This window comes from Oryzias melastigma, linkage group LG15 (genome assembly GCF_002922805.2).
Source record: "Oryzias melastigma strain HK-1 linkage group LG15, ASM292280v2, whole genome shotgun sequence".
Classification (NCBI taxonomy): Eukaryota; Metazoa; Chordata; class Actinopteri; order Beloniformes; family Adrianichthyidae; genus Oryzias; species Oryzias melastigma.
This window is the reverse complement of record NC_050526.1, coordinates 8,854,192-8,880,818: the sequence shown is the minus strand read 5'-3', so window position 1 is coordinate 8,880,818 and position 26,627 is coordinate 8,854,192. Positions and strand designations below refer to the sequence as shown.

General features: G+C 39.8%; 2 protein-coding genes across 2 annotated transcripts in view; one reads left to right on the top strand and one right to left on the bottom strand.

Moving 5' to 3' along the window:
• Positions 1-1,368, top strand: part of LOC112161926 (cGMP-dependent protein kinase 2) — a gene marked incomplete in the record, with an annotated part of 23,059 nt that extends 21,691 nt beyond the window's left edge. The window contains 1 exon segment of the mRNA XM_024297481.2: positions 369-1,368. Coding sequence (XP_024153249.1) covers positions 369-464 — 96 coding nt within the window.
• A 5,631-nt stretch (positions 1,369-6,999) lies between these two features.
• si:ch211-250c4.3 (uncharacterized protein LOC100535981 homolog) overlaps positions 7,000-26,627 on the bottom strand; it is a 33,664-nt gene continuing 14,036 nt past the window's right edge. Inside the window, exons 2-8 of the mRNA XM_024296489.2 lie at positions 23,474-24,276; positions 17,132-17,293; positions 12,816-12,978; positions 11,560-11,687; positions 9,588-9,709; positions 8,694-8,798; positions 7,000-7,678 (exon numbers count right to left, since the gene is read on the bottom strand). Of these exons, the coding sequence (XP_024152257.1) occupies positions 8,702-8,798; positions 9,588-9,709; positions 11,560-11,687; positions 12,816-12,978; positions 17,132-17,293; positions 23,474-24,276 (1,475 nt within the window). The 3' untranslated portion in view covers positions 7,000-7,678; positions 8,694-8,701. The remainder of the gene's footprint in view (positions 7,679-8,693; positions 8,799-9,587; positions 9,710-11,559; positions 11,688-12,815; positions 12,979-17,131; positions 17,294-23,473; positions 24,277-26,627) is intronic.

Sequence of the window (26,627 nt, the reverse complement as noted above, 5' to 3'; positions counted from 1 at the left end):
GTGCAGCAGAGCTGTTGATGGAAAGAAGATCATTCATTCAAACAGAGTCTGTCCAAGACAGTTTGACTGATTTGAAAGGAGAAATACTCAGAAATGTAAAAACAAAATTTCTTGTTATATTTGTTCTCTTTCACAAGGAAAATGAAACACAGACATGTTAAAAACTCTAAAACAGGATTTTCATCAGAGGGAGACTTAGACATCTGTAATCCTCTTACTTCATGGTTTTCACTAATTTCTGGTGATTTTAATAATATATCCCTGTGATAAATGAGGAAACACTGACTGACATTTTTCTGGCTAAATTTGAGGACATTGAAAATCTTGTAATGACATGATCCTAACTAACTGTTGTCATTATTTTGCAGCTGAGGGGGCCAATGGATCACAGTAACTTTGATATATTTCCACCTGACACAGAGGAAGCTCCAGACGAGCTGTCGGGCTGGGATAAAGACTTCTGAGGAAAAAACTAAATAAAGACAAGAGAATCTCTGAAGTTAAGAGACCAAGAATGAACATAACTAGAGGAAATGATGGTGCATAAACCAAATGTTCTTCCTACACGAGTGCTTCTATTTGCTGGCAGCACATTTGACCACCTCTGCTCTGACAAACTCTAACCGAATTACAATTATTCTGTTGATTTTTTTTTTTTAAACACTGACTTCACATCTAGAATGGTCGGAGAATTCTTCTGGATCACTTCTTGACTGCTTTCAAAGGTGAAAAAAAGTGATGAGGGCTTATGAATGTCAAAGAAAGCCATGTTGGTCTGTAATTCAACACAATATAAATTTTTTCATAAATTGAAAACATTGTTATGTGAAATGCATTTTCAATGCTCTTGTTTTCTGATTTGTATTAAAGTCATGTTTCTTAATGGTGGTCTTTTGGTTGTTCTTCTGAGCCAGCTCCATCCACCCTCTCCATCCACCCTCTCCTCTGCATCCTCCTCCCTCACACCAAACCTCCTCAGGTCCTCCTTCACTACAGACATGCACCTCCTCTTTGATTTTTCTCTAGGATTCCTTCCTGACAGTTTCAACCTCAGCTTTCTGTCACTTATATTTGAAATATGTCCAAAGCAAAAGTCATGTCAAACTACTCATATAGTAAATGAGTGGGCTCTGGGGTTGTATTCTCTAATGAGGTTCATTTAAATGTTAAGTTGTATTTTATTATTTTTTTAATCTACGTCAGTTAAACCTAACTCCACTCGAACAGCAAATAAAATATAAAGTATCGTAGAATAGTAATCCAAACCGACTGCACCTCCTTTGCTCTCCTCCTTCCCTGGAAAGGCAACAACTCTGAATTCAGACCATGCACGTCGTCCAGGCCCGATCGTGAACTCTTTGTCCTCGTCTCCACGTCACCAGAGATACTCTGGTCTTCCTGGAGGGCTCAGAGTGATATCTGGATCTGGCCTTTTGTTCTCCAGTCCCGAGCAGTTCTCTGTATTGTTTCAAGTCTAACTGATTTAGCGAAGTGCAGCCTACAGCGCCCTCCAGAGCCCGCTAGCTCAGGCTAACACTGATGCTGTGATGCCGGTAAAACAGTTAAGTCCTGAGCAGAAACTTACTATTATTTACTGAACTCTTCAGCACTGCTTCCAACAATAGAACCAGTGCTGACTGTTTTTAAGATGTTCTTGCTAGTTCACTTTTTTTTTTTGCAAGCTATTCAGGTTATAAACTAACCAATCAGATGCCTCAATAAAAGTTCTGTAGGTGATCTTGCATCAAAGATTTAAAACATTTGATTGACAGGTTTTGTGTTGCCTGCTGTCAAGTGGTGGGGGTGGGGTCTACCAACAAGTTCACTCCTGATTGGTGAGGGTGGTTGCCATAGAAACAGTGAATCGACCAACTTGGATCAGTCACTGCTAGCAGACGTCGTCTGGCTCTGATATAGAGATGTTCATGTTTCAGAAAAATGTTGACTGAACTGATTTCATCGCATTGGAAACTATTTTCCATGGGTGACGATCCACTCACTCAGTCCAGTTCTCCTTTACAGTCAATGAGCAAAACTAGGAAACAGCTGATGCCTTCTATCACATAAATATACAACCCAGACTCTACAAATTTAAGTCAAAACCACTCTACTACCTTGTCATGTTTTTCCAGGGGGGGTTAGACATGCATGCCGCAACCAACCACTGCAATGTTCTATGTGATCTCACAATCAACATCAACTTCTTGGAGGAGGGTTCTTTGATTCTGAGCCTAAAACTTGTAGACCTTCCACCTCCGAGCTGAAGAAAACCTCCTCTAGGAATGAGCAACAGAGTGTAAGGTAGCAGTAATACATTCAGCATGCTAGGATGTCTGAGGAGCCAGTTTCTGATACGTGGGCCACAGTGGAAGTCCATGTTATCCCACACAAAGACATATTGTGGCAAATGAGGCCCAGAAAACTTCAGGAACAAGATCTGAGTCGAGAGGATTCCACCACAAAGCAGCACCAGGACACTCACAGCAGGCAGAGGCTGTCTGTCTGCACCTAAACAATCATCTCTAATCAGTAAAGATGTATGGATTCCATCAAGCCACGATTCAATTCATAGTTTTAAAGACACAATTTAGATTTTTTATAAAACATTTTCTCTCACAAAGAATTAAAGTTATTTTAAGGCAAGTATGTTTTCTTTTTGCCACTTACATCAAACTGTCTGTTTTCCTACTAACTGAAAGGATTCAACACAAATAAACAATTATGCATAATATTGCAATGATCACAAATCCTTTCCTTCTCGGTAATGTTGTGCTCCATGTGACGGCCCGTAGAGCAGTGGACGATGATGCACGGCTGCTGCCGGACTGGACGTGTGAGAGTCCGTTTGGACCTTTTCGTCTCATAACATCAATGTGTTTTTATGTTGATGTGTTTTTGCTTGTACTTCAATCTATTCTACTGCGAAACAGATCGAAGATGCTGGATTTTTGACATCATTCCTGTGCCCTCCTCATGTGTCTTTTCTAGGCCATGAGTGCCGCCAGATTGATTGATTGATCGATTGATTGATTGATTGATTGATTGATTGATTGATTGATTGATTGATTGATTGATTGATTGATTGATTGATTGATTGATTGGGGCTGCACGGTGGCGCAGTGGAGCCTCACAGCGAGAAGGCCCCGGTTTGAATCCCGGCTGGGACCTTTCTGTGTGGAGTTTGCATGTTCTCCCCGTGCATGCGTGGGTTTTCACCGGGGACTCCGGCTTCCTCCCACCGTCCAAAAACATGCTTCATAGGTTAATTGGTGACTCTAAATTGCCCCTAGGTGTGAATGTGAGAGTGGATGTGTGTGTGATTGAGGCCCTGAGACGGACTGGCGACCTGTCCAGGGTGTACCCCGCCTTCATCCATCAGCAGCCGGGTTAGGCTCCGGCACCCCCGCGACCCCGAAAGGAAAGAAGCGGCCAAGACGATGGATTGATTGATTGATATGGTTTTGCTTGGGACGACTTAAACAAGAAGACAATGCTGACGTGTTTTGGGTAAAACTATCAGAAACTCAAACTGTTGGATTTTGTTTCCAACTATTTGCAGACAAACACTAAAACATTTGAAATCTCATGAATTGTATGAAAAACGTTGATTTTGTTGTGAACAAATGCACAAAAGTTTGGAGAAATGTCCAGGTGGTTTTGAGAATGTTGTCTCTGTTTCAAGAAACGAGCCAAAGTGTTTCCTATGAAGTATAAGTATAAATCTAGTGTGCTACACAACAATAAAGCTTTTAAAGTTGGTTGTTCTGTGCTGTCATTCCTATTAAAGGATATGGTTCGATAAATTGTCTGGATACTTTCAGTCGCCGGTTTCCATGTTTTGTCCTTCGTGAAGTCTTGGTGGGTTTGAAAGCATTTCAAATATTTGTTGTTGGGCTCCAATGAAAGAGCAGCTTTCACAGTCTTTGTTTTTTACTGTAAGAAAAGATTGTTCTGTTTGTGGACTCCAGTTTTCTGAACAGTGACTGTTTGTTACAGTTGTGACATTTTGCTGGAAAATATTCTGAGACAAAGACGGCATCAGTTCACAGCGACCACAGCTGGGCTTCACTGACAAAAAGGACTCAACAAAAACAATGTTTATTTTGACAAACAGTACAGGCCAATGGGTCTCTTTATTTTCATGACTATTTACATTGTAGATCCTCACTGAAGGCTGTGTACGGGATATTTGACCAAGAAGGGGAGTGATGGAGCGCTGCAGCAGATGACCTGTTCTCCACAGAACCTCATCGAGATGTTTGGGGTGACTGGACTCCAGAGTGAAGGAAAAGGGGCTGAACACCTCTGGGAAGACCATTTCAGGTGATGACCTCTTGAAGCTCATTAGAAAAAGCCTTAAGAGTGTTCAAAGCTGTATTCAGAGCAAAGGGGGACTACTTTGAAGACACTATCAAACATGATTTCAGTTATTGCACCTGTTTCGGTTCGGTATGTAACTGAACATGTGTTCATTCATAGCTGTGATGCTTCAGTGAGAATCAACAATGTAAATAGTCATGAATATAAATTTAAAAATGTGTCCAAACTTTTGGCTTGAACTCTATGTTGCCTAATTGTCAAGCTGTACATCAGTATGTATGGGGAAGAATGAATAACAATGTAGCTTTAGTAAAGATTGAACTTTGAACTTAAAGTGGGTGCAAACTAATAACAACAAATCATAAAATTATTGGATTATTTATGTTTTTTGCTCTTATTGAGCGGTTCCCTGGCATTTTATTCCTCCTATGGAGTATTTTTAAAACAAGAAAAGGGAAATAGAAGAACTGTTTTATTCATTTCAGATAACTCCAAAAAAGCAGTTTATATCTTTAGAAATGTCACTCTTGAGGGGGTCTCTACATTCAAAAACTGACTAACAAGCAGGAAATGTTTTGTACAGACACCTCCTGTATAAGTACCTCATGTGATTGTGTTCCTCTGCTGCTCTCTTCTGGCCATTGCGTGTATTACACTATTACCACACTACTGAACCTGAGTGATTGTAACAAAATCACAAGCCACCCCAGCAACAAAAAATGGAAAACCAAAGAAAATCTCTGTGTTGATATACGGTCCCTCTACGATCTGGCATGCCTTTTTTGTAATAGTGTGACAAAAAAAAGTTTGAAGTTACAGCTTTTTTCCTAAAAGTTACATTAAAAATGGAATAGTTTTCAGTAGTAATTTTCCAGATATTGTATTTTGTGCCTAATCAAGAAGAAGAAAACCATATATAAGTCGCTCTGGAGTGTAAGTCACACTTATAGTTTCAAATCCGCCAAGCCCAGGGCAACTAAAAAATAAATAAATACAATAATACTAATCTTTTGATCAGTGTAATAAAATATCAAGGTTTAAGAGGAAAACAATCAGATTCTCTTCCATGTTTGGTCTTCTGCTGTCAGTAGCAAATACTTATACTCAGTATTTGCTACTAGTGGTTGCTAGAGGAAACAACCGCTTTATTACTATTTATGTCTTAAAAAACACACACACACAAATAAGTTGCTCCTGAATACAAGTCGCACCCCTGGTCAAACTCTAGAAAATACGGTGGTTGTTTTCCCGTCCAGCACATTAAAATGCAATTTTATGTAACCTCACAAAAAAAATAAAATAAAAATAAGACACTTATGACATACCTTCTAAACAAATGTTTTTTTTTTCATTATGTTTGTTGCAGAGCAACAGTAATTTTTGAACAATTACATAATTAGGACCTACTATTGGATGTTCCTCTCCATGTTGATATTTGAGAAGGTGAAGAGTGAGAACCAGCACCAGAGGGACACGGATACCCCCAGGTTCTGATGGGATGTGATCTCCAGCTCATGGCACAGCCAGAGATCTGGTGGGAATTATTTGTCTCGTTTCCACTCAGCAGTCCAGACTGGACTGGACTTTTGAGCGTTTCCATTACAAAGTGGACCCGGTAAGCAGGACCGACTGGTACCATCTCTGTTCCCCCATTGGTCGTAAGTCCATAGAAAAATGGAATAGGCCCATGAGGGCGGAGCTTCTGTCATCACATGATGTAACTCATTAGTGAAAGGTTTCACGACAGCAGGAAGTGTCCGACCAGTGCTTTACCCGACTCAAGACCAAAGTAAAAGTTTTGTTCTCTTTTTGTCTATAATCTTCTTCACCCTGCAATCTTCTTGAAAAGAATATTAAAGTCTTTACATATAATATTTCCCCTTATTGTTCACGGGGGTTGGAGACCAGAGGATTGATGAATCCACGTGGATGGAGATCACCCCCCACCCAGCTGTTTGTCTCACAAATATTATTAATAATTATGTCTATTTGCAATCCATACTCATCAAAAACACTTCTGATCTGCTTTGTAAACATTTGTTGAAGAACATTGGAGTATTACTCAGAGGGGAGGGGCCACAGATCCAACCAAGGATGAAGGAATCACTGCAGAGTAGCCCAACCCTCAAGGTGCGTTGCAAATGGACCCCCTTCCCCAAACATGCTAATGAATTATGTGAGAGAAGAGGGCAGTTTGATGATAGTTATCTTTGTTACTGGAGTCCTCTCTGTCAGTTTACGCAGTCTACCACGATGTGTCTGAGTTACTGTTGTTCCCAAACTCTCCCATTTTCTCATGATTACAGTCGACTGTGGAATATTTAGCAGTGAAGAAATCTCACCACTGGATTTGCTGCACAGGTAACAACCATGTGGAGCCTGAGAGGCTTTAGGAGACCCCATAGGGACCTGCAGAACCCACATTTCAAAGAGGTGTCTCTAAAGGTTTTGGAGTCACAGCTTCATTGCAGGGCAGAGTCCCAGATTGAGCAGATCTGACGCACCACCACAAGGATTTGATAGTTCCTTAAATCAACATTTTGATGGGCCTCCAACATTTGACCGTCCCCAGCAGCTCTTTGAGGGTTCAGCGAGGAGAACATGCATCTGTTTCAGACTCAGGACCTTCTGTTGTCACCTTCATCCCCATGAATATGTGTGTGAATTATGAAAACAGAAAACCTTTGAAAAGTATTTCTTTATTGGCTGCAGAGTCTAAAAGACTCGGTGGTATAAAATGATCATTTCTTTAATCTGATCTCAGAAAGAACTCACACAGTAAACATCCAGTCACCTTCTGTTCTGGCTGAGTCCTGTTCAGGTCACAGGAGTTACTGAAGCTCCTCAAATACACCACAGGAAGGAATGTGTCAAACAAACCTGACAGTAAGAGATCTTACAAAAACCTATGAATATTTAAGGACAGAATACCAAAACATGGTTTGATGAATCAGACTTTCTCTCGTCAGAATAATCACAGTCGTTTGTTCCAAACAAGGTCGTTCATACACGTTACATACAAAGGTGTAACTCATCAACAAATTCTTAAAACGTAAATATAAAATACAAACAATTTCTTTAATGTCGGATTTTCTTTCATCCAAATGAAACCAAGTTCATTAGTATTAACACAACAACCTCTTAGCAGTCCGGTAAATGCCGTTTCCTCTTCACAGCAGGATCACTCATATATTTATACTTGTAACAATAATTTACATTGTATATCTTATTTACAGTTGTTTTCTTTCTGCCAAACACGCAGCAGCTGCTCCTGTCCTCTCACTTTCTGTGCTAAACTTTGCTTTCAGCTCTTGAATCTTGTCGGTATGACATCTCTTTGCTTCTGGACTTTAGGGATCTGTATCGTGAACAAAGACAGAATTTATGAGGAATGAATACAGAGATAAACTGGTCAGGGTAACTGCTATATACCCAAATCTAACCTTTTTATTGTTTAAAATGAATCAATTTAGACATTTTTACTTTATTTTTAAAATCATATTTGAATGGTTTAACTGTATTCTCATTTGAGGGAAGCTTGGATTTCATCTAGAGACAATTAGAAAACATTTGAAAGACATCTTTAGTTTGTATTTTGCTCATATATCTGGTGTGGTATCTAAATACATGAAGGGAGAGTTCATGTGGAGCTTGATGCAGTCGTCTGCCAGTGATTTGTTGATTAGTAAAGACAGTTGTGCTAAAAGAGAAAACCTGATTGTTGAGACACATTTTGATTGGAAAAAATCTTTATGTTTTGCAAAAGCTCAATACTGGATTGTGGGCGGGAACTGTTGGCATGGAAGCTAGCCTCGGCTAATTTCCCATCATACCCTCTCTCCTGCTAGCTTACAGCCACTCATAACCCTGAGCGAACATTAGGATAGTAAAAAACACTGTGAGTGATATCGGAGTAATGCAGCTGTACAGGTTTGATCCAGATTCCAGCTCAGATGACAAAAATGAAGACATTCATGGATCTATTTGTCTGCAAGTGGATGCTTCAGAGTCGTAGCGCAGACGGGACACAACATCACAGTTTCTGCGTCACAAAACCGAGCTTTTTCTAACCTGCAGGTTTCATCTGCTCCTGATCCATCACGATTGGACTAAAGAAGAACTCAAAAATGCAGTTTTAATCCTAAAAAATGTTTAAATATGTTCCCCATCTGTAAAGAAAAACTACATACAGTGTAAGTATAAAAGTATTTGTTGAAAACACCTAAAACACCATTTTCATTGGAGTGGTTCTTTGATTTTAGTAAATGTCCAAAACAAAGTGAAAAGGATGTGTGACAAAAGCTGAATTCCTGTTCTCGCTATTGTTTAATAATTAATAAAGATAAGAATGAAGCAACATCACAGTACTCTACCTGCATGTTCACTGCAGCCAGGGCAAGTCCAATCTGCTCTGAGGGCCCAAAGCCATCATGGAGTTCCTGTTCCTCACAGCTGGTTCTGCCGGGTTCAGGTCTGGCCTATAAAGAAACAGTATTTGAAACTAAGAACAGCTTTGATCTTTATATTAGGATCGTTCACAGAAGATGAGTCTTGTAGTTGCATGTACGTTTTTTCCCATGATTCCTGAACTGTATTCATATTTCACCAGGCTTAAATGTGCAGAAACTCCCCCACTCCTCCAGGCATAGCTAAGGTCTGCCTCTCTACCTCCTTTGGTGTTTGGACTGGAGCCAAACTCGGGTCAGAATGGAGGGGGAGGCTGACAGAGCGGCCGTCCTCCATAGCACAACGTTCTGCTTTGTAGCTCTCAGCTAAAGAAAGGCCACCGTTTACTCTCACTCAGCCCTCTTATCTCACAGGCAAAACTAAGCTAGGAGCTCCTTTCATCTCCTCCTGCCAAAAGCCTGACAGTCTCTCCCTCTTTCCCAACATCCACTGCGGTGGTCAACAGTTTTCACCCCCAAAATGCCTCATGCTGGCTTTTATTTACTGTTAGATAACAGGCATTCCTCTCTCCACTTTCAAAGTTGTTTTTTCTAAAACAACAGAAACAAGAATGGTGCCTTTTAAGTGGTTATCATTTTAGAACTTGGAAATCTGGGTCGTTTTCTTGTTTTATTTTGTTTTTTTGTATTTGTTTAAACAAATGTCCTCATCTGTGCCAGGAGTCTCTGTGGTACATAGTTCTACTTTCAGACTGTTCTCCGCTGAAGGGCAAAAGACCAATGATATCACCCAAAAGAGGGCATGTTTAAATAGTTTCACACATTTTTGAAACCATCCCAACATTACAGATGAAGCTTTACCTGTACAGCTGTGGACAGGACATCTTCAGAGAGGTGGAAGTCGATCCCAGACGGTTCTGATTCCCCACTTTAGCTTTCCTTACAATGTCTTTGACTCTGCCCCAAGTGTAGTTTTCACTCAGCTGAGTTTAAGGAAACACAAGACAGTACTCTGTTTACTACCATTTGATCAAACTTGAACATGAGGTGTTTATTGACAAGTTTTACTGGGAGACAGTGCTTATAGAACAATGTTTGACAACCTTTATATTTTACATGATACAAACCAAAATGTCACACAATTACTCTCAACAGCTAAACACAGAATGTATTGTAGAATAATGTTAGCAATGAAGTTTTTTTCAATGATTCCAACAGATTTTGAAGCAGACGAGCAGCTTTTTGGTGCATCAGAGCCTCAGGTTGAAGAATCTCCTTCAGGATCCATTGGAATGACATTCATTGGAGGAACTGTTGAACAGTTTTGGTTATTTAAAGAACGTCAACACTGCCGCTACTGCTCTGGTGTTCAAAATTTAAACCTTCAGTGCAAAGCAGTTTAAAGGGGCCATACCATGAAAAATCTACTTTTTGAGCTTTTAGGTGTTTTATACTATTTATTCATCACTGTAAACAACCCCAAAGCGGAAATTTGATCTGTTCACGCATTTCTGAGTAATCCTCTAAAAACCTGCAGTCTGAAGAGCAGCCCCTCCCATACCCATGAAAACGAGCCGGTCCTCATGTGCTGATGTCACAAGTTGAGAACCGCCCCCTCCAGGAAGACTGTGCTCCGGCTCCAGGCCAACATAAACACTTTCTCCGTGAAGCTAGTAGTGATCAGCTAGCCTTGAAAGCCCAAGAAAAGGACCAGACTATCTTCTGGAGGAAAAAGAGAGCAGACTATTTCCTGGTGGAAAACCTGAGTGACGAATTGGGAGAACTGGTTTGAACATGGCTTATTGAGCATAGACGGAAAGGCGCGCTTGTCTCCAGGAAAATGATCTGCATTGAAGTGAAAAGGATTTTTGATTTTTGATGAAAAGTTCACAGCCAGGTCTAATCAGAACAACCATCATTTCTATAAATCATGAAATGTTCATCTGCTGTTTTCTGCATTTTTTGACTGAATTTCACAATTAAAATGAACCCATTACTCATCACCATTGTGTCTGTGCCAAGTTCTGGGGATAAACGAATTAATGTACATCAATCTAATTTTTAAATTGGATGTTTTTTTTGTGGGAGACACGCTGACGGCTCTAGGATGGTGTTGTAAAAGGGGCGACACCCTTAAGGAGCCAAAGGCGGAGCCTCAGAATTGGAGTCGTTTTACTTCAGGGTATAAAGAGTTCACAAAAATAACATATTTTATAAATAATTTGTTTTTCTGTGTTCCAAAGGTAATACATGATCATATTTATGGATATAGTTCACTCTGAAGAAAATCATGGTACGGCCTCTTTAACTGTCAAACTCTTTCCTGAAGCCTTATTCACATGAACCGTACAGAAGAAGCAGGTTTGTGGGTCGTCTGGGGTCTGTGGAAGGTCATAGAGAGGAGTGGCCACATCTTAAGGGAAGCGCAGGTGTCTCGCAGAGACACTTTAAGGAACATCATGAAAATGGAACGTACCATTGTTTAGCGTAGAGAAAATGTGCACAAACATTTTACGAGTGTTTTACGACTGTTATTTTGCGCAGGTTTCCTGTTTGTACAGGTTTGCCCATTTTTCACCAGCTAGTATTCAGCCATGAGGGCAGTTGTGACCAAGACATAGGCCAGATGGTTGGCAATAAGTCAGTCTCTTGAGGGACACACTATCAGTTTGTAAACTGTCTCTTTAGCCATAAGAAATGTTCACACATCACTAACTGTGAACGGTTTTTCTATCTCCCAACACATGTGAGGACACGGCTGGACTTTAAAAGCTAAGTTCAGATGACCTTTTTCTACCATAAATGCCCCACTATTATAAATGTGTTCACTCACTCTGCGCTGGGGGGTGGACACTTGTTCTCTGCTGTCACTTAGGAAGAGGGCGCCCCCTTCAGTGTAGCTCCTTCGCTTCAGGCTTCTCTTCCACCGAGGGACAGAGGCCACACATTCACTGCTCCTACCTGAAACAAGTATCACAAATAAGCAGGAAAACATTAAGAATCTTTGACTGCATTCTCCTGAGACTCATCTTTGCAATGCTTTTACATTTATATATCATCATCATCATCGCAATATTTATAATGACAAGGATAAAAGTTATAAACAGAGGCTGAAAGTGTTTTGAGTTTACATGCTATTTCCCACTTAAACTCCATCATTCTATGATGAGAGTCTTTACTTAGAGAACAGAGAAACCCCCAAGTTGTTTTTGGGTCAGGAGGAGGAAGCTAAACCTTCCAAAAACACAGGTACATTTCATTTTCAATAAAGCCATGTGGCTGTGTGAGGGAGTGTTTGTTGACACACCACTGGAGCAGGTTATTAACTGCTTCTCCTCCAAGTAATTAAGAACTAAAGGCTAACTCGGTATGGTCTCAATGAAGGCCAAGAGTATTCCACTGTAAACTACAACCTAAAACCAAAAAGCTGGCTCAGCATCTTTGGTATTGGGGCCAAATAGCCAGCATGTAGCTGAAAAAATAGCTGAACCTGAAAATAGGCTAAAAACCTGAAAAAAGCCTAAATTAGCCAAAACAGCTACTGTGTAGACATTAACTCCAAAACAGCCTAAAAAAACGTTAAAAATTGTAAAAAAATATTAGCTAAACTCCAAAATAGCAATCTTACTAAATTTCAAAAAGCTAGCAGAATGTTAATTTTTAAAACTCTAACTTTTTACATAATTATGAATAATAAAAAGGCAGGATTATTATTCCAGAATAGATCAACTTAAACCTTAAATAACTTTCAATATTTTACTCTCCATAAAATATATTTTGTCAAAATTATACAAGTTAGAAATAAGCACAAGATAACATCGGATCATTAATAACAATAAAATAAAATGATCTGGAGGGCCGGATAGAATCACCTGAAGGGCCGGATCCGGCCCTCGGGCCTTGACTTTGACACATGTGATCTACATACAAAATAATGCCGTTTTGGTAGAACAGAATCTCCGTGACAAAAGTCAATTGGATACAAACCACAAAAACAGACAAAACATGTTCTTTAATAGAAGGCATGAAAGCCTTTCCAGAAGTTTCTATTTCTACAACTCGGACGACAGAATGTCATCTGTAAAGTACCTGTCCTGGTGGATGTAAGGGGGTGCCGAATGACTTCTGGTATCGAGGACAGATCAGATAGAGTGCCAGATGGAGACAAAATCTCACTTCTGGAGGACTTCTTCTGAATCTCCTGATAAGCTAGGCTTGCTGCTCCACAGCTGCAGTGCTCCTGGAAAATATCCTGCAAAAAACAGTATTAGTTAATATAATGTTTGTACATCATTACTTCATATTCTAAAGGTCTTTTGCTTCTAGAGGACATTGTACTGCTGCATTACTTCTTGTGATGTGAAGTATGATAGATTTATTCAATCTATACATCACATGTGTTCATGTTCTCTTATAGAATACACAAAAAATAGATTGTTTAAATTTTTCTTAAAATCAAAATGATTGAACTATCTCCATCAGTGATTGATAGGTAAAATAAAGGGTTTGAGTTTGATTATAATTCAGGCACTTCTGGTGTAAAAGTTCAAATGAATCAATTCTCCTAAAAATTTTTACTTTTCTGTAAGAACAGAAATCTGACCCAACAAGAAAAAAGGCAGTGAGGGGCTCCAGAGTCTGAGTGCACCCCTGTGTGACATCACTTAAATGTTCACTGACTCACAACATTGTTGCCCATTCAAGTTTATTTTAATTTAATAGGACCTCAAGTAGCTGAAAGTTGAAAGAATCTTCCCTTTTTGTGTGGCGAGGCCACACACAGGAGTTCTGAAGGGGACACCCTCTGTGAACCACTGACCTTTAATCCACTCTGAGTGAACACGGCCCCTCGAGATATTACAAAGTCAGTGAAGGAGAAACTGCTGCCTTTCTTAGAGAGAAATTTACAAACAGGTGGAAATGTAGCTATTGTTAACACAGGAGTCTGGACTCTTTTCTGCCAGCATTGTTGGTAGATGTAACTGGTAAGATGCTACTGTTTGTTTGCTTTCTTTTTGACAGTGAACCAGTAAAGTCACACAAACACTATTATCAAGAAGTGTGTGCTCACTGGCATAAAACATCACCGCTTGTCTTGGGTGACACGATTATCACTCAGAACGTTACAGAAGGAGCTGCTGATATGGATCTCCTCATTTATGCCATCAGTTTGACGATTTGTGACAAAATTAACGATCTAACTTTTGGTGAAATTAACACTGACACATATTTACTAGAGGTGTGTATTCAGAGGAGTCTGGCAATACGATATGTTTTGTAATACATCCCAAGACTGTTCCTGAACAATTGTTTACTTTTTTTTTAAAGAATATGACTTAGGAAAAAAAAACACTACCTGAATATTAATATACCATTCATAAGATGGTAAAATTCATTTTATTCAATGGTAAGCTCTGCAACTGTATATTATATACAATTCACAGTGCTTTTTTTTTTGGTAAATTTAAAAATATGTGTTCTTAAAGGGCACAATAACAAAAAAAAAAAACAAAAACAGAATGAATGTCCCTTAACCCATAAGGTTCTAAAAGTATGATTGAGGACATAAAATACGGTTAATTTCCAACATTGCTGAATGTAGCATATCCAGAACTCTTAAAAGCTTGTTGCTGTTGTTTTGGTTTGGTGTAGAGCTCCTCAAAGAGGCTCAGTGTGTGCTGTGCTGCGAACTAGCAGTCGGGGTTTTAGTAGGGTTGGGCACCAAAATTCCAAGTAGGAACCATCATGAATTACAGGGTTCTACCAGACCTGAAAGAAGCTGCTGCATGTGGTTCCTCCTTTGCGTGCTTAGTTTCAGTGAAGGTCTAGTTTTCTTAGGACATGTCAATCACTCCTACTCTGTTCAGTACGTTGAAGTTCTAGCCAATCCTTTTACCTTTCCTGCAATAGTGGGCGGGCTCATATAAGACCGCTGACGGGGCAATCCTCCTGATTGGAATAAGTGACATAGAATACCTTATGCTCAAAGGAAAAAAACGTGCCCATATGGAATGAGAGCGTATGCAGTGTTGCGCTTCTTTATTTGCGGTTTCACGTATTTACTGATTTTTGCGTCAGAAGGAGGTGTATTCCCGTACAGTGGAGCCCCCTCTAGAGCGTGGAGGGGGAGCACCTGTCGACTGCCCCCCTCTTCTCTCCGTGGTCCTGTATGGAGAAAATGGGATCTGCTGACTCAGAATGTACGCTGTCGCAGCAGTACGTTCTATTGTTCTGAAGAAAAAAAACTCTTTAACATCTCTCATTTGATGTGGCGTAAACGGGTATGGTGCACTGACGTAACCCTTGTGCTTTCCTAGCCATGTTTACATTAAAAGTGGGGTCGTTTTTTTATCCTCACTGGGTTTTTATCTTCAAGGGGTTAAAAGAATATCCAAAAAAGAGGAAAGAAAAAGCTTCAGGCTCTCTACAGAGCCTGCACACGACTGTTGCAGTTCTGCTTTGGATTTGGGGAGATGTATCCGATTGGTTCCCAACCCTAGGTTTAGGTGGAACAAAAAAGTAAGGGACTACACTACGTTTGCTCCTAAACAATTAATTAAATACAGTCTTTTCAGGATTTTTGATGCATCGCCAAATGAAATATCACGATATATTGTCAAATAGATTTTTCCCTACATGCCTAATGTTTACTCTATCTCTGACTTGTTGTTTTGTTTTTTTTAATAAACCATGACATTTATCTCTAGGTTCTAGAATATTCATCCACAGCTATTTAATTAATGCAGCTTTCTGAGGCACGAAGGTCTGGGTCAAACAAACCCTGTCTGAGGCAGCAGCAGTCCAGTGCTTTTATGTGTTTCTCCCTAGCCTGGGTAGATGCAGTGCGCTGTGTTAGGAAAGGAATTCATCTTTAAACCAAACTCAAATCAATCATGCAAATCCCTAACACAACTTTCTTCGGTCATGTTTACAACAACCATCACTGGTGCTGTTGAGCTACAGAGTGTTGGTGTAAATCGAAACTTGTGAAAAAGAAAGAGAACCACAGATGCTGTATTTGCATTGAAGATTCTGCTGGAGGTGAACAGAGAAGGTCAGAGGGAGCTACAATCATGTCTTTGTAGATCTAGAGAACGTCTGTGACAGGATCCAGAGAGAGAAGCTGTGGTTTGGATGAAGTGACAAGACAAGTACATTGGAGATGTTAAGGGCATGTATGAGGGCTGTTTTGTAGGTGTAGCAGAGGAGTTGAAGATGGAGGTGGTACTGCACCGACAATCAGCTCTGAGCTCCTTCTTGTTTGATGTGGTGATGGACAGACTGAGAGATTGGGTTAGACAGGAATCTATGTGGATCATGATGTTTGCAGATGATATTGTGATCTATAGTTTTTTTTATTTTAACTTCTCTGAGTGTTCATTGTCTGTGGGGGTCATGCCTTGTGTGTGTTAATGGAGGGAGGGGGTGGTTAAAGGGTGGCTTGAGTGGCTGCCATTTCGTTAGAACTTAGGGTGGCTTTCTCTCTTTTTATTGATTCATTGATTTGTTTGTTTCTGTTTTTGATTATAAAGCACTTCAAGTAAGTGCAAGTATGAGAAGCGCTGTTTTCTAAAAAAAAAAAAAAATTGATTGATTGATAGTGAGAGATGGAAGAAGGTGGAGAAACATCTAAAGCGTATGCGTCAAAGTCAAGGCCTGGGGGCCGGATCCGGCCCGCTGGGTAATTTATTGTTATTAATGGCTCGATGTTATCTTGCACTCATTTCTAACTTGTGTAATTTTGAGAAAATATATTTTATGGAGAGTAAAATATTGAAAGTCATTTAAGGTTTAAGTTGATTTAATCTGAAATAATATTCCTGACTTTTTATTATTCATGATTATGTAAAAAAGTTACGGATTTAAAGTTTTAAAAATTGGCATTCTGCTAGCTTTTTGGACTATTTTGGCATTTACTAAGAATTTTTTAAGCTATTTTGGGGTTTAGCTAGTATTTACATGATAGCTGTTTTGGCTAGTTTAGGCTTCTTTTTCAGTTTTTTAGGCTATTTTGAAGTTTGGCTATTTTTTCAGCTACATGCTCGTTGTTTTGGCTAACCTACTTTTTTTAGGTTAATTTGGCATTTAGCTAACATTTTAGCTGGCTATCAGCTTCAGCCTTTTCAGCAAGTATTATCGCAAGTCATACTATATATCTAGTTCATAATTATGATCAAAAGTGAAGGTTTTAAAGTATTAAAAATATAGCTTTAGAGTGTTCAATAAATGTTTATCCTGATTGGCCCGCGACCCGAGGTGTGTTTTGGTTTTTTTCCCGTTGTGCGATTGAGTTTGATACCACTACTCTAAAGAGTCCAGACGAGCCACTTTGCAACTTTTGATATTGGTGTGTATCATCTCTGTGAAACACGCAAAAATGTGTATTATTCAACCAGTTTACTCACCTCTTTAGTTTTTGTCTTTCTATGGTCCTTCTGCAAACTGCAGATCTGCTTCTGCAGCTTCAGGTTTGTCTCCTGCAGCTTGCCGATGTTTTCAATGAGATGGCAGATGTGCTGCAGGTAGCTTAGACCTGATAAGATGACACCGGGGCTCTGCTGCTGTGTCTGTATGAACACAATATGTGCAAATTCATTAAGATTCCACAGGCTAAAGATGAATTCACAGAGAAATGTAGAAAGTTTCTATTTTTTTCAGCCAAAGAACCAGAACTTTGATATGTTGATTTAAATAGTTGTTGCAAAATGTATAGCAAAAAGTACACGTCGTATCAAGCATTGTAGAAAGGGGCTGTCATTTCTCATTAAACAAAGAAAGAAAAACAGATATTTCTCTTTTTCTATCAACAATCCTGAGGTGAAACAACAAAAACAGGATGCACACTGAGATCGGGGTCTCTCCTTCCTCTGCAGCAGACATAAAACTTCCAGTGAGGCAGCTGGACACTCTGATGGAAACACTGGTTAAACAATGGCCAAATCAACTGGGAGCTGACTTCATTCATTTCCTCTGACAAATCCCACAAATTTAAACACACACAACACATACTAAACAAGAACCACAAAATTATCCGCATAAAGGGTTGTAAACTGTCATTGTTTTACAATAAATTCATGGGCTTGATTGGCAGTCACCAAGAGTCAGAGAACCCATTTCCTCCCCAGGCCACTTCTCTTAAGACTATCAGACTAATTAAGATAAGGAAGGGTATTCCTGAGGAAAGGATGCTCACTTCCTTAGCGACTTGTAAGTGGCGGGGGTGTGGGTCTGCAATCAGAGGCCATTCTAGCCTGGCACTGATCTTATCTGTGACCCCTCAAATCTCACAGTGATCTCACAGCCAGGAAGAGCGTGTGGGATACAGGAATGCCCTCTTTTTGCGTGTGCAGGCCCATTTTTAAGTGAACGGACCATGTAAACAAACACGCATACACAAACACACACCCTGCTGCACTTCCTCTCAGTTTCCGTTGATCACATGAGCAATGGGGGCAATTATGTTTTCCACACAAAATGGTTGAGAAAAGGATGAAAAGCAACAAGGATGAAACAAAAAGTCATGAGTCATGATTTGATCAAAACAACGATATACGAATGCGTGCATCTGTTAGTGAAATGTATATCTGTCTGTCTCATAAATTATATGATGCATGACTGGGAAAAAATGGAAAAAAAATATCTTTAACAAAGCAATATATTTGAACACATTTGCATTCAAGACAGCCTATGAAAGTGTTTTGTATTTTATAACATTGTTTCATATTTGTGTATTTAATGTCAATGCCAATACTGAGAAGTAAAAAACCAAACAATTGAAACTGAAGAAAAGACTCTTTAGGAGTTTCAGTTAATGTAAATGGCGTATACTTGTATAGCGCTTTCTACCCTCCTTCGAGGGCCCAAAGTGCTTCACAGACCCATTCACACACTGGTGGTGGCTAAGCTGCCAAACACTGGCGCCAACTTCCCACCAGAGGCAATTCGGGGTTCAGTGTCTTGCCCAAGGACACTTCAACACATGGGCGGGCAAGGCGGGAGTCGAACCCGCTCACTTCTGATCAGGAGTCGACTGCTCTACCACTGCACCACGGCCTCCCCGCCCTGTCTCTGTTTCAGTTAGACTGACGTTCTATTGAATACTGTCGTTTTGTTAAAACTAAAAGTGTCCTCTGTTATGGTGTCTACACACACGACTGTTGGTGTCATCTGTACAGAGAACATGCTTCCAGGAGCGCTGGGTTTGGTCACCATTCACTCTGACAGACTTCAGTTTGGCTTTGGTGCTCCTCTTTTGCCACGTTCCAATTAAAATAAGTTTACACGTAAAATTCTAAATTGAATGCCTCTGTTTCGGGGCTTGCTGCTGAGTATATGTCTAAAAATGTGCTTACAAACTTGACATTACAGACATGTGTGAGAGGAGCTACCACCAAAGGTTTTCAGCTTCATCGCTAATCGGTATATCGCATTTACAATGTGTGAAGGACATGGATAATGTTGAGATACCAGGTTTATCTATTTTAAAGAGTTCTACAAAAGAATCAGTAATCACGCTTCCATGTCTGGGTTCATGAGATCATTCAGAGACTCTATTACAGGAGCTGCGTTAGAATGACGGACGCCTTCAGCAGTACTTCTGTCTCTCTGTGACCCAGTTTGATGAAATGCTGTCCTGCATTAGTCCAAAGAGGGATAAAAGAAACATTAGAATAACTGATCATGTGATCAATACATCATAGGCCAAAGCTGAGTCTTTGGTTAATGTGACCCATCATGTTTAACAAAGTCAGGTATTTGAAATCTCTATGCACCACAGTTCTCAAATGGGCCGTGTGACCTCTGATTGTGTCTGTATATTGATTTAACATTGAAGTGGGATGCCTCTGAAAACATGAATCACATTCAGTGTGAACACAACGTAACTTCCTTTCTTCCAATCCATCCATCTGATATATTCTTTAAAGGTGCTAACTTATTTTTATTAAATGTACCGAGAGTCATATTTGATTCCTGTTTTGGGATGCTTATTTGGGTTAAATTGAAGATGAAAGAGCTCCTCGGTGTCTGTGAGAACACCTGGCAGCTGGGAAAGCTGCAGAGTCATAATCACCTGTTTGATGTTCCTGAAAACATTGCTGCTGCTCTTTCATTACCGTCAACGATTAGAGAGAATGTGTTACAGCTTTGAGTTTGTTCAAATGAACACCTTGTGCTTTTTAAAACAGTTGGGGATTCTACCATCAGAAAGTTCAGTGCATTCAAGTGCAATATTTTGACAACACTTTTTTAACTTCTGTTTATTTTACAGTAGATATTACTGTAGACATGCATTTTGTGAATCATTTTGATTCTTCATTTCCAAGTTTTTGCAAAAACTCTGTTTAACTGTGTTTAAAGACAGCAAATCATCAACCAAAGCAGAAATGTATCTAATACTAACGAGAATGTGAAACAAATTTATACGTGAAAGGTTAGAACTGATCATGGTCCAACACATAACATCACCTGTAATAAACTACCATAGTGTAGAGGTGTTACTCAGCTAAACCTCCAGTAGAGCTGGATACCAAATATATCAGGTTCACAAGATCACAAAGTAGTCCAAGAACTTCTCATGTTGTCACATGTTTGTCTTTTGGGTTGTTTATCAGGCTTAAAACATACATGATTAAGGGTATAGAAAAGAAGCACCTGGTTTAAAGTTCAATACCTGCCCATGAACAAAGAGAAACCATGATGTTTATAACCTTTGCACCTTTTCACTTTTACTGCCAAGATTCAGAAGTGTGCAAAGAGGTTCCTGTTACACATTTCATTAAAGGGCACCATGCCTTCACATGAAGATTTAAAGCAGATAAGATCCCTCAAGTTACATTACAGGCATTGGACCATGTAGCTGTCTTCCTTTTTTCAATGAACGTAGTATTTTGGGTCAAGTTCTAATGAAGAAAGTTTTTTATTTTGTTGATGTAAAAGTGAAACACAAGAAAAAAACCTGCTTAAAGTTCCCCAATGACTTTTATTGTTGAAAAAAAAATGTTCCCAGTAGTGTTTTAATTATGATTAGGAAGGCGTTAACTAAAAATCCCACATCCTAAATGTCTTAAAAATCAATTTTTCCTGTTTTCAAAATCTCCTCTGAGGGGGCGTGGCTTCTGGAGCTCCACCCCTGTTCCCACCTGTCTGATTATGATAGCTCTGTGTCTCACTAGCGTAAATCTTCACCACTGCTACATAAAAACCTCCATCAATCTGGGTAATGTCCAGCCGTATGGTTCTGATCCGGATGTCAGCTGGACGAGGAAGTGAAGATCTTCATGGACAGAACTTCCTCCAAAATCCTGATTCTTTCTCCTTCCAGTTCACCAAAGACTCTTTTAGCTAATTCTCCAATGTTTATTGACTGTGATCAATACATTCAATCATTGGTTTCTCAGAGTTCTTGATAAAATAATCAAAGCTAACATCAAAATGCTCTTTCATTGATTTACAATCCTTTCCAACTGCGGTCAAATGAGCCGCCGTTCACATTTCCGTGGTCACATCAAGAAGCTCCGTGGAGTCTGGTGGAGATTTTCCAGCGTTCTCAGTCCTGCTACCGTAAGTATTGGATGAAACTCACACCAAAAATCCAGTGATGCTGATTTGACCACAGAAATGTGAACGGCGGCTCATTTGACTGCAGTCAATGTGAAGATACCATCTTCTCTTCTCCAGAACCTGAACTAGACACTAGGAACAGATGAGGGTTTAGTGCATGTGCAGCAGAGCTGTTGATGGAAAGAAGATAATTTATTCAAACAGAGTCTGTCCAAGACAGTTTGATTGATTTAAAAGGAGAAATACTCAGAAATGCAAAAACTAAATGATTTCTTATTACATTTGGTCTCTTTCAGAAGAAAAATGACACACAAACAAGTTAAAACTCAAAGAACAGGATTTTCATCAGAGGGGACTTCAACTCAGGACAGAGGCATGTGTTACAGTGTTTTCATGAGCCCACCTGTCATGTAACACTTCTTCATCTTTTTTGAGATATTTAAAGCGATAAAACCACTGCCCACCTGCTCACTTTAAATGTGGAAGCTTGAGTTTTTGTTCAAGGCCAGAGTTTGGTAAACTCTGTTCCATCAAGTATGTGATAAATATGTCAAATACCCCACATTTTTACACAGACCATGTTCATTTTCTTTTTTATGGGGCGGGGGGGGGACACTGTCACACTGGAGATGGTAGAATGCAAGAGTTGCCCTCAGCTTCTTCACTCATCACTAGAGCTCATCAAATCATCAAATTGCATCTGTAGAACACTTTTAGGGGAGATATTTCCAGCATGTGAAAACAGAATCTTGTTGGTCGTCTAACTCTGCACAGAGATTCTGAAAGGATTTTTTTAGCTGTTTCAGTCCTATTCAAGTGTGGAATGGGAGACTTTGGATTCTGAAATTGTTTGCTGTCCAATACATTGCATTTGCATAGTGCACATAACCAAAGCTGCTTTTTTCTGCAATCCTAAAACTTGTAGAGACAAATACAATCTACTGTCAGAAAGTATGGAGGACTAAATGGGACAATTTTAAATAAATATATACACCATAAATGAATAAATGTACTTTTTAACGGCTATTGTAATACCATATATATTTAAATATGTATTTATTTGCAATTTTATTTATTGAATGCCAATTTTAAATAATTAACTTTATTAAATCATTTCACTGGACAGATTGTCAACCCGTCACAGAGCTCATTGAGCTTAATGGACAGCTATGCTAGCCAGTGGGCCAATGGATAAAAGAAATAATATAATAATAATCTTCATTTATATAGCACCTTTCAAGATAAGAATCCCAAAGTTCTTCACAATAAAACACAAGTAAAACAAAGAATAGAACAAGAGTATAAAAACAGAGTATAAAAACTGAATATAAAAACATAATTAAGAAAAGGCAATTTTAAAAAGATGTGTCTTTAGCTGCTTTTTAAAAGAAAACACTGATTCTACAGATCTGAGGCTGAGAAGAAGGGAGTTCCAGAGAGATGGAGCTACTGCTGCAAAAGCTCTGTCACCTTTAGGTTTTAACTGTGTTCTTTTAACCACCAGTATAGCTTAGCGAGCTAGTGAGCTCCACTCCCCAGGCTCTGGCACAGCTGATAGCTGTTGCCGCTGCTGTCCAGGCGCCCGGCAGATCTAGCGAGGTCTACTCTCCAGGCTGCGGGTCCCTGGGCAGTATAGCTCTGCTTGCCCGCCTGCAGTTAGATGCCCAGCAGCCTGGAGAGCCACCGCGAGTGCCGTTGTTGCACGGGACCGTTCTAGCTTCATGGGCTTATGATGTTTTTCTTATTTTCATCAAGACAAAAATAAAAAGATCCTCCGGTTTTATTTTTATTTCCTCCTCTATGGTTAAAGCTCAAACTGGACCACAGACAGACGGAAGTTTGAAACGACTCTCAGGTGCTGCTCTTGCTGCACAAGTGAAGTACACAGAACCCGGAGAGACTCTGATAGACCTGGAGAAAACAAACACAGTGATGTGCTTGCTGGTGCCCTCCAAAACATATAAACCCAAGCTACTCGCTCAACATCATCCATGATGCGACAACGAATGAATTCCAGAACAACTTCAGCTGTTGCTCCGCGGCAGGCACGTCAAGGCGTTGAGCAGTAAATTTGACACGCGTCAAAAGAGAAGCGGCTGACGTGAATTTGACGCACCTGCTGCGTTCAGTGTGAATGCCCCATTAGACTGGTTCGTATGTAGTCATATAAAATATTAGAAACCAACCTGACTCAGTCTGCAGCACTCCTCCATGTATTCCTTAAGGCTGTCGGTGGTGTTGCTCCTCCTCATGGACGATGGTTCTTTTTCTGAGCTCCTCCTGTCATCATGCAGTCCCATGAAAGGTTCCTGAACCAATGTGATGTCCGTAGGGCAGCCCGTGTCTGTCAAAGCACCGGTCTCCTCAGTTTCAGAAAGGACTTCAGGGATTGTTCCTGAAGTCGTGTCTCTCTCCTCGTCCTTACTTTTTTGCAGTTCTGTTTCCTCAGATGGAGAACCGAGTTCATCTCTGTAAATCAGCACGTCGCTTTCAGCATCATCCCGTGTATTCAGGTTGTTATCCACAGTCTGGTTTATCTCAGAGCTTTTCACATTTATAATGAATGTGTTGGGCCGGGAAGCATGATCAGAGTTTAAGTTGCAGGAATCACTGGAAGGCTCTCGACTGTGCACCACAAAACTCTTCTCTGAGCTGTTTGGAGTCGATGGTGAATTGGCTCCACTGTTGAGCTCCACTCCAGAGTCCTCTGATTCAAACTTATACAACCTAGGAAGCTCCGAGTTCGAAAAAATAACCGACAGGTAGTCTGAGCTAGACTTCATCTGGGACTGTGAGGATTTGTCTTCAAGGTCAGGGTTCACCTCAGAGGCTTTGATACTGTCTAAGGTGTGCCGACAGTTATCTGACACCATGGAGACAGTGGAAAAGGAGTCATCAACCTTTAGGGGCCTTTCATTGAAGTTGTTGAAGAGCTTCATTTTGGTCAGGACCACATCACTTCCCGTCACTGCATCCCCCTCTCCTTTACCTGAAGGACAGACCATTAGCATATTAATGACATTGTTTTATATGATAACAATTGTCCTAGCTGATGTTTGCACCCAGTATTCAGTAACTGCGGACAAATTCAATAAAATGTCATTCATTACCACTGTGTTCATGAAAAGTTGACACCTTTACCACCTCAGTGGCCTTGTGGTGGAGTGTCCACCCTGAAACTGGAAGATTGTGAGTTAAAATCCCAACAGGGTCATACTAAAGACTAAAAATGGGACCCAGTCCCTCCCTGCTTGACACTCAGCATTAAGTGGTTGGATTGGGGGGTTAAACAACCAAATGGTTCCCGAGTGCAGCTGTGTCTGCAGCTCACCACTCTCCGTGGGGATGGGTCAAATGCAGAGAACAAATTTCACACATCTAGGTGAGTGACAACTAATGGGACTTTAACTTTAACCATAGGAAAACATCACAATAATAACATATCTACATATTTATTACTATGCTGCAATTATGTTGTATACTTCCCCTTTTGCCCTACCTCTGTACAGTTTCATATTATTATTACTGTTAAATACGTTATATTTTACTTTTATTCTACTTATTTATTTTGTTCTTATTTTTAACTTCTTTTCTATATTTTTATTGTGCTGTGCATTGCTGCTGGTGGACTCCCCACAATTTAACTGTTCCTGACAGTTACAATAAAAGTCTTTGAATCTTTGAATATTTAGTCAATTCTTCAGTGTCAAAGTTCCAGATGTATGTTTTTCATTTAGTTCCAAATGATGGGAGTACAGTTTGATCATAGGTGACTTCTCTCTCAAACCTAAAGCAATAAAAGAGATTATGAAGCTCCACTGGATATTTATAACACATTTTGCCACAAAATCAAAGATCTATTTCCATAGTGTTCCCAGTGGCCTTTAATTATTATTCTGACGTTTTTGGCCAGAAACCACTGTCATATTTAAGGACATAGTTTTTGTAGAGCAGCAGTTTATCAGAAATTAACTTCTGAGTTGTGGTTAGACTGTTGGCACAGAATACAGTCGCATTTCCCATCATCCATCTGTCTAGACTCTCCTCTGCTAGCTTACAAACCCTCACAGCCGCTAACAACAGTGACACAATAAAAATGATAAACGATAATGAAGCTATCCAGCCCTACGGTTCCAACTCAAACGAGGAAAACAAGGACGTTCATGGATCTATTCATCTGTATATGGATGAGTCAGAATGGAGCGGAACAGGGAGTCCACTGTAATAGCTCCTACGTCACACACCTACAAGCTTTCCCACACACCTTTTTTTGTCTGTTCCTGATACACAGCGATTTGAATAAAGAAATACTCAGAAATTTTATGATTATTTTCTTTATATTGTCCTCCATCATAAGAAAAGTGTCAAAAGAACATGTTAATAACACCAAAAATGCAATTTTCTTTTTTAAAATAATAATGGGTTTAAACAAACAAAAGGTCAAAAGAAACACCATGAGGCATTTAGAGCAGGGCTATTAAAATTGGTCCCCACTGGCTAAATGTGGCTAAGGAGTAAATCCTGAGTAATATCTTGGTGGTCCAGACCATAATATCTTTAAAACAATGCAACTACTTTGCAGCAACGACATGACATATGTCATATCATATCATGAAGAAGTTGCTGCTCAATAAAAAATGTTTACACGAGCAACAGAATCAAGTGCAGCATTATATTTTTACCAAACAAATAACAAATCTGCACCAAAAAGACCATACAGCAGTGATGTCCATGTATGCATACAGTGTGATCAATGTAGAAACCTCACACATACATACAGTTGGTTTATCTCCTTGAGAGTAGTGCTAGAAAGTGGGGGTATATCATTAGTTTACAATAGGAAGAGTGTGAGGCATTAGTCATCAAAGAAAAACAAAATGTATTCAATGGTCATGACATGTTGCCATGATCTTTTTAAATTATTTTCAATTAAATAACAGTTTATTGTAAAGATCCAAATAAATTGTTCCTGTTTTGTGCTCCTAACATCAATCGATCTTGGTTTGTATAACACGGGGGTCGGCAACCTGCGGCTCCGGAGCCGCATGCGGCTCTTCAAGTACTTCCTTGCGGCTCAGTGGCGCTTTTTCAAAAATGAATTGATAATAATTTAAAATGTTGGAAGGAAATATATTGTAATGATTTGGGTGGAGGCAGAGCCACAGATGACTGGCAGAATAAATCCAGTCATCATTTGTGTCCCATACACTGCACGATCCCTCGTGATTGGAGTAAGAAGCGCACTCCCTGGCCATGGAGACCTGTTGGTGTCAATATTTACACAAGAACAGACACTAACTCCACCCACTAACAAGGAACTATTTCTGAATTAACAGTCAG